General features: G+C 35.9%; 1 protein-coding gene across 1 annotated transcript in view; it reads right to left on the bottom strand.

The window, feature by feature from the left end:
• Positions 1 to 1,385: 1,385 nt before the first annotated feature.
• The window catches only part of ZSWIM2 (zinc finger SWIM-type containing 2), a 37,536-nt gene continuing 29,875 nt past the window's right edge, over positions 1,386 to 9,046 (bottom strand). The window contains exons 8-9 of the mRNA XM_039246569.1: positions 3,118 to 3,271; positions 1,386 to 2,202 (exon numbers count right to left, since the gene is read on the bottom strand). Coding sequence (XP_039102500.1) covers positions 1,486 to 2,202; positions 3,118 to 3,271 — 871 coding nt within the window. The 3' untranslated portion in view covers positions 1,386 to 1,485. The remainder of the gene's footprint in view (positions 2,203 to 3,117; positions 3,272 to 9,046) is intronic.

Below are 9,046 nucleotides of genomic sequence, written 5' to 3'. Positions count from 1 at the left end.
GGGTGTAGTATTTTGTGTATAGTATACTACTGCAATAATAAAAACTCAAATAATTGCAGAACGATCATGATAAGTTTGACTAGTATAGGAACAGTGTTCATATTATATTTTTCTTTAAAGTAAATAATACACCTTTTTTTCTCCACTAGCATCCCAATTTCTTATGGTTCTTTTATATCTCTTTCATACATTTTGCTTTCCAAAGCATTTTCTATACTCTTTTGGGGAAGAATTCTTTTAAAAAGAATATCAATTAGAACATAAATAACATTTGATTAACTGGAAAGTTATTTTGCAGTTTCTTTCACCCTAACGTACCAAAGGGGGAAAAGAGGCTAATAAAATTTTGGATTGCTGACAAATGTATTTGATCCTCCATTCACATATCAGAAATAGGCCAAATTTTCCATTCATTTAAAAATGTAGCTCATGTTCTAATGAGCCTTCGGTTACTATTTCTGAACTACATTGCAGTGATTTCTGTCTATGATTAACTTCATCTTTAAATTCAAGTGCTATTTCAAAGAACTTTCTCTGATGTTTTCAAGATTTGTTTCATAGAACTATGTATTCCATTATCACTATGACAAAAATATTATGTGAGGTTTTTTCCTTATCATAGATAATAAAAATCAGTGAAATTACCGATGTTTTTAATATAAAAATTTGAAAAGATACTGAGCCATAAATTTTTTAAAAAATAAGCAAAATAAGAATTTAATGGTTATATTTTTCAAATGAATATTTTGAAACAATAGTTCATTATTTTGGAAATAAGGCTGGCTTAAAAAAACAGATGCTTTAATATTGATTGTATCAGGACATTTGGTAGTACTTAAGTTTCTTGAAATAAGTGAAACCATTCTAAATGTGGCATTACTTATAGCACTATAAGTATATTTTACTTTCTTTTCATGTATAAAAATACTTTTATAGAGATAAAGTGAAAGAGACAACTACCATCTGGATTTTCTTAGAGGTTTGTGGTGAATATTAATGCAAGAAAATGCAAAAAATACACAAGAACCTGGAGAGAATCCTTCCATGTTACATGTTATGAAGTGCAATGTTTAAAAAGAGTGGCTCCATATGAGAAAAATCTATTTCCTTAATTTAAGTGAAAATAGTTATTTTAATCAATATGAAATAAAATTTCTAAAAATTATTAATAATTAATAATATCTTAAACATATTGATCAAAACACCCAATGATTTAAGTCTTGTAAGGAGTGGAATCACTTAAGTGTAGCTAGTCATTCAGAGACAAGTAGGCAAAATGACAACAAAGAATTCTATACACATTTGTCAAGAGTATACGATGTGTATGTATACATAAACAAATGAAACATTTTTATGTTCAAGATTCAAACATTTTATGATGTTAATAAACATGCATCTTCATAACTGAACTCCTTCCAATATTAAAGATAGCTCAGTACTTTTTGTATTTAAAGGGTGAGATGCAGCCTTTGATAGATTACATTTTTATCTAATTTTTCTCATGCAATTATTGCATCTTTCAGACAAACTAATTTTATTTGTACCCCAACTGACAAAAAGATTTAAATCTTCTTGTAGTGATGTATTTGATCTCTTGTCTTCTTTTATGCTAGTACCAAGAGTCTTCTTTGGATTGTGGTTAATATGTTTACAGTCCTTGGCCATCTTCTGGCTTTGACTAGGGTGGTATTTTTCTTCGATGCATGAGCTTTCCATTGCAGTGGGACATATAATATTCTTGTGAGCAACAGAAGGAAGAAATGTTTGAGATGACATTTTTCCAATGGGTCCAGTGGGTGAATCTTGAAGATACTTGGGGAAATGTTGGCTAATTTTATATTCATAAATTAATTTTCTTGAGTTTGAATCATCTAACTTGATGGAGAATAGATCATCTATTGTTATATTCTGAGAGGTATCTGTTGGACTTTCAGGTGTATTCAACTTTTCAGAATTATGTTGAGGTATGCTAGGTAAAATTCCAAGTCTATTTGGTTTTAAGACTAATCCAGTACCAGGAATGAAAAGTTCTGTTTCTTCATGTTTTGACAGATGACTGATGTTTGCGTTTGAAATGGACTGATGGGTGTGTCCATTTACTTTTCTATCTTTCCAGATTAAAGGGTTATATATAACTTGTCCATCAATAGGGCATGAATTGCATTTGTGCAATAACCACCTGTCAATACATTTCCTATGAAACTTAAAAAAAAGTTATAAATTAATTAAATATATAATTGTCTTGTTTATAATGTACATTATCTATGTAAGTTTCTCCCAGTTTCATTATTGTATTATTATTAAAACTTGCAAAATGGAAGATAATTATAATTTATCCAGTTTTATGGAAATATTTTGAAGAGGAAAATGGAATTTCTTATGGACTGATGTCTATTTTCAACATTAAAATGGAAAGCCTTTTATGGATATTATTTTTGTAATCTCATTAAATCTTACTACTTAAGTCATTAATTTCACTGTTGCTTTCTAATGAATGACATTTATTAAATAATAAAAATAGTTATAACCAACTAGACTTGGAAACATATCTGGTAATAGAAAGGTATAAAAAAATCACATTCTTGGGAAGAAAACAATCTATCAGACATTTTAAATAAAAGTGACTCTAAAGCCATAAATATTTAGTTAAAGTAACTTTATTTCAGAAAAAAAAAACCCTGGTTACCAAATATATAATGATCAAACATTAGACTTTAATTCTAGTGAATTTATTTGAAATAATAACTATGTCAAATTTAGCATGTATTTCATCCTAAGAATCACAAAGCACATTAAGTTATTATTCTATAAGCTTTTTCTTTCTGTGAGTAACTGAAGTAGATGAAATAATCTAACTTGAAGAGCCATTTATCTTTTCTGGATAGCATATACAAAAATGAGTCCTAATCAATAGATATCCATTGACAGGGGACAGAGCTGCCTTCTCAATAGTCTCTGCTACAGCTCTTCTACACATACTGTTCAATATGAACATCTCTGCACATGATACAACTAAAAAGTGAAAGGAGAGACTTAAACTGTCCATTCATTTATAAACACATTTATATTTTCCTTTTCCCTATAAGGAAAGACAAACTAAAATGATGTGACCTCTACCTTGTGAGCACACGGTAGCAATCTTGTATGTTGACCAAGACGAAATGCCTTCAAACAAAGTCGACACTGGTAGCCTGGAGCAAGCAGCTTACTATTCTTTGTAATCAGTAAGAGAGGCAATGACTTTACCACTTGTTTTGGTGTGTAAACATGGCTGAATGGGAATGAACGGAAATACATGAATGTTTATATGTGATTATAGATCAGGAAGTAATCAATAGCAGAGGTAAATAACCTCCATATAATAATGTAAACAAATCTAATATTTTCTCGAACTGAAGGTAATAAATCTCATACATTATAAAGTTAAAAAATCTACTGTATTGATGCTGAACAAGCTAGAACCAACTTCAACATCAACTTCACAAATAACAAAATTTAGTCATTTCAAATAAAAACGCTACCTGAAATTTTTTGATTGACACTTTTTAATGTCTATGAAACAAGACCAAAATTTTAATAAGAACCATATACTCAAATTATTTCAGTCTGAGCCAATACTTAAGCCATCTGGTAGGAAGTAAGGTGCACAGTAAGCCACATTAAATATTCCTAGCTACTACGATAAATTGGTAAATATGAATCTAGGAGGGAATTCACTTTTCCTTGGGATATGTGTTTACTACTTAGTATTGTTAGACTATGTTAATGTGATTTTAAAAGTACAAAACCCGGGAGGGGGCAAGATGGCAGAGAAGTAGGGAACTCCGTACATTGCACTCGCCCCCATATCTCACATGGAGAAGGCCTGAAGCCATAGGAACACTTACAGAATCCAGGAGTTTGGGAGAAAAAGGAGACAGAGTCCACTGAGAAAACCTTCTAGCGTGAGTGTGAACTGGGGAAGATAAAATCAGGCTGGGACCGGAGACACAGAGGGACAAGGGGCATCCCCCTCTGTGGAGAGTCTAGAGGGGAGAGTGGCCAAAACTGCTCAAGACACTGTCCCTGTTGCTGGAAAAGAGAAAGACCTCCACTCAGGACACAGAGGGATCCAGATTCCTGCTCTCCAGTTGACCCTAGGTGGGACGCAGGCCTCCCAGGCGACCCTTGGGAAAACTGCTCCCCCCTTGCCAGCTTGACCTGGAGGGGATGCGTGGCGCCCACACCTTTGTGCTTCTGGCTCGGCTGAATCCCTAGAGGGGAGGCAAAGGGCTTAAAACTGGGAGATTTGCCAGCGAGTTTGTGTTTCGGGCAACAGGACCCAGTGGGACCCAGTTTCCTGCTCTCCAGCTGACCCTGGGCTGGACACACTTGTCCCAGGCAACCCCCAGATGAAACTACTCCCTGCTTGCCAGCTCGACTTGGAGGAGATGGGAGCAGCGGCTTCTGGCTCAATCCCCAGCAGGAAGGCAAGAGGCTTGGACTTGCCCTGAGGAGCTCACCTGGGAGTTTATATTTCCAGCAATTTCAGTGGGGTGCGCGGACTGGAATCTGGAAACGAGGCCTGGCCTGGGATATAGAGCATGGCCCGCCTTGGCTGCGTCCCTGGCACAGGGGGTTTACACACCCAAAAAAGTGAGTTGCAGCACTTGGTTCAAGAAGGGACTGGAGCGCAGTCACTCTTCTCCCCACAACCATCAAGGCAGAATTCCCACCTGATGCATAGGATCAAACCATGCCCATCACTGCTAGAGAGCTGCCCTCTTCCTTTTTCATTTATTTATTTATTAAAAAAAATTATTATTATTATTTTTTTACCAGAGCCGGGGCAAGACCAACATGGATGCACTGCCCTGATTAATTCTGGTCACTGGCTTGATTAAACAGTCACATTTAATCCATTCTCTAGATGTAAATTCTACACCTACCTACCTTTTCATCTCTTTCTCTCTGGAGTGATCAGAATACATACTTTCTCTGGATAACACCATCATCATTTCTTTCACCTCTTCTCCAACCATATTCTACTCTTTCACTCTTTGAAAAAAACTTATTCCTTCTGCCTGTTCATTTCATTTCCAATTTCACCTCATCCCTGCCCTGTCATTTCTCTTTCTCTGTGCTCTTCAACTAGCACTGCATACACCCAGCTATTTATTTGTAGCTGGGAAATCTGGTTATAGGCTTTAAACTGTTCTTTGTCTATTGGGTTTCTTCTTTTTTCCTTTTCTTTTCTTCTTTTCTTCTTTTTTATGTATTTTTATTTCTTCTTATTCACCTTCCCTCCTTCCTCTTTTCTCTTTTCTTTTTCGTTTTCCCTTTCAGTTTGCATGTTTGTTGGATTTGTCTGTGCATTTGTGTGCCTTTGTTCCCTGTGTGTTTGTTTGTCTGTTTTCTTTTCCAGGGCTACCTCAAGAAAAAGCCAAAGTACACATGGTGGAGAGTCCCAAATACCACTACGAGTAGGAAAATAAAATAACCAAGGTCTCAACAAGAGAGACCAAGAAAAACCATTCAAAGAACACTTTCTGAATGGATAGGCCCTGGACAGTCAAAGAGCCTTCTTTGGTACAGCAGCACTCACAGGTGCAGAGAGCATAACAAGCTTTTAAAACTAACAAGAGATAGAAAGCTAACCAAAATGATGAAACGAAAGAGCTCTCCTCCAAAGAAATTCCAGGAAGAATCGACAGCTAAAGAACTGCTCAAAACAGATATAAGCAAAATAACTGAACAGGAATTTAGAACAATAATCATAAAATTAATTGCTTGGCTTGAAAAAGAATGGAGGACATCAGAGGAACTATGGCTATAAACACTATAGAGCTTAAATATAGTTATGATGAATTTAAAAATGTGATAAATGAGATACATAATAAAATGGAGGCGTTCAATGCACGGATTGAAGAGGCAGAAAGGAGAATAAGTGATTTAGAAGACATTATTATAGAAAAAGAAGAAACTGAGAAAAAAAGACATAAACTGATCCAGGAACATGAAAGAAGAGTTCAAAAGCTCAGCTATACAATCAAACGGAAAAATATCCATATCATAGGAATCCCAGAAGAGGAAGAGAGAGGGAAAGGTGCTGAAGGAGTCCTGGAACAAATTATAGCAGAGAACTTTCCCAACCTGGGGAGTGAACTAGACGTTGAAATTCAAGAGGCACAGAGAACTCCCCTCAGACGTAACTTGAATTGATCTTCTGCATGGCATATCGTAGTGAAAATGGCAAGATATAAGGACAAAGAGAGAATTTTGAAAGCAGCTAGGGAGAAAAGGGCCCTAAGAAAAAAAGGGAAACCTATCAGAGTGGTGACAGACCTATCTACTGAAACTTGGCAGGCCAGAAAGGAATGGCAGGAGATCTTCAATGTGATGAACAGAAAAAATAGGAAGCCAAGAATCCTCTATCCAACAAGCCTGTCATTCAAAATAGGAGAGATAAAAGTCTTTCCAGTCTTTCCAAATAAACAAGAATTGAAAGAATTTGTCACCATTAAACCAGCTCTACAAGAAATCCTGAGGGGGACTCTCTGAGGGAAATGTTGCAAGGAACCCAAGATGCTAGAGACACACCACAAGCATGAATCCCACAAATGACACTATGACTCTAAACCCATTTATTTCAATAATAACACTGAATGTAAATGGACTAAATGCCCCAAGCAAAAGACAAAGGGTAGCAGAGTGGATAAAAAAACAAAATCCATCTATTTGCTGTCTACAAGAAACTCATTTTAGACAGCAGGACACCCTCAGATTGAAAGTGAGGGGATGGAGAAATATCTATCATGCTACAGAAAGTCAAAAGAAAGCTGGTGTAGTTATTCTTATATTAGTCAAACTGGACTTTAAAGTAAAGACAGTAATAAGGGATGATGAAGTGCATTATTTAATAATTACAGGGTCTATCCATCAGGAAGAGCTAACAATTATAAATGTCTATGCACCAAATATGGAAGCACCTAAATACATAAAACAATTAATCACAAACAGAAACATTCTTATTTTTAAGAATGTGCTAATAGTAGGGGACTTTAATACTCCACTTACATCAATGGACAGATCAACTAGACAGAAAATCAATAAAGACACAATAGACTTGAATGACACATTGGACCAGATGGATCTCACATATATATTTAGAACTCTACATCCTGAGGCTATGGAATTCACATTCTTCTCAAGTGCGCATGGCACATTCTCCAAGATAGATCACAGACTGGGACATAAAAGCAGCCCTCAATAAATATAAAAGAACTGAGATCATACCATGCACATTTTCATATCAAAATGCTAAGAAACTCGAAATCAATCATAGGAAGAAGTCTGGAAAACCCCCCAAAACATGGAGGCTAAATAACACCCTACTTAAGAACAAATGGGCCAATCAGGCAATTAGAGAAGAAATTTGAAAATATATGGAAACAAATGAAAATGAGAATAGAACAATCCAAAATCTATGGGATGCAGTGAAAGCAATCCTAAGAGGAAAGTACATTGCACTCCAGGCCTATTTCAAGAAATTAGAAAAAGCACAAGTGAAAAATCTAACAGCGCACCTAAAGCAACTAGAGGGAGAGCAACAAGAGCACCCCAAACCCAGTAGAAGAAGAGAAATAATAAAAATCAGTGCAGAAATAAACAATATGGAAACCAAAGAAACAGTTGAATAGATCAATGAAACCAAGAGTTGGTTTTTTGAAAAATTAAACAAAATTGACAAACCTCTAGCCAGGCTTCTCAAAAAGAAGAGAGAGAGCACCCAAATAGACAAAATCATGAATGAAAATGGACTGATTACAACCAACCCCTCAGAAATATGAACAATTATCAGGGAATACTATGAAAAACTATATGCCAAGAAACTAGATAACTTAGAAGAAATGGACAAATTACTAAACACACACTCACTACCAAAATTCACACTGGAAGAGATAGAACCTAAACAGACCCATAACAAGTGAGGAAATCGAATCAGTTACCAAAAATCTCCCAACAAATAAGAGCCCTGGGCCAGATGGCTTCCCTGGGGAATTCTACCAGACATTTAAAACAGAATTAATACCTATTCTTCTCAAACTATTCCAAAAAATAGAAATCGAAGGACAACTTCCAGATGCATTTTATGAGGCCAGCATCACTTTGATTCCCAAGCCAGACAGAGACCTAGCAAAAAAGGAGAACTACAGGCCAATATCCTTGATGAATACAAATGCAAAAATCCTCAACAAGATATTCCCAAATCGAATTCAACAGCACATAAAAAGAATTATCCACCAAGATCAAGTGGGATTCATTCCTGGGCTACAGGGCTGGTTCAATATTTGAAGATCAATAAATGTGATACATCACATCAACAAAAGAAAAGACAAAAAGCATATGATCCTGTCAATAGATGCAGAAAAAGCATCTGACAAAATACAGCATCGCTTCTTAATAAAGACCCTCGAGAAATTCGGGATAGAAGGAACTTATTTAAACATCATAAAAGCCATCTTTGAGAAGCCCTCAGCTAACATCATCCTCAACAGGGAAAAACTGAGAGCTTTCCCCCTGAGATCAGGAACACGACAGGGATGTCCACTCTCACCACTGTTGTTTAACATAGTGCTGGAAGTCCTAGCATCAGCCATCAGGCAACAAAAGGAAATCAAAGGCATCAGAATTGGCAAAGAGGAAGTCAAACTTTCCCTCTTCGCAGATGACATGATACTCTACATCGAAAACCCAACAGACTCCACCAGAAGCCTACTAGAACTGATCCAAGAATTCAGCCAAGTTGCAGGGTACAACATCAACATACAGAAATCGGTCACATTTTTATACACCAACAATGAAGCAACAGAAAGAGAAATCAAGAAACTGATCCCATTCACAATTGCACAAAAAACCATAAAGTACCTAGGAATAAACCTAACCAAGGATACAAGAGATCTGTATGATGAAAACTATAGAAAACTTATGAAGGACATTGAAGAAGACATAAAGAAATGGTAAAACATTCCATGCTCATGGGTTGGAAGAATAAATATAGTTAAAA

Source organism: Hyaena hyaena, unplaced genomic scaffold, assembly GCF_003009895.1.
Source record: "Hyaena hyaena isolate Hyena2069 unplaced genomic scaffold, ASM300989v1 scaffold_283, whole genome shotgun sequence".
In the NCBI taxonomy this organism is placed as follows: Eukaryota; Metazoa; Chordata; class Mammalia; order Carnivora; family Hyaenidae; genus Hyaena; species Hyaena hyaena.
This window is presented reverse-complemented; position numbering and strand designations above follow the sequence as displayed.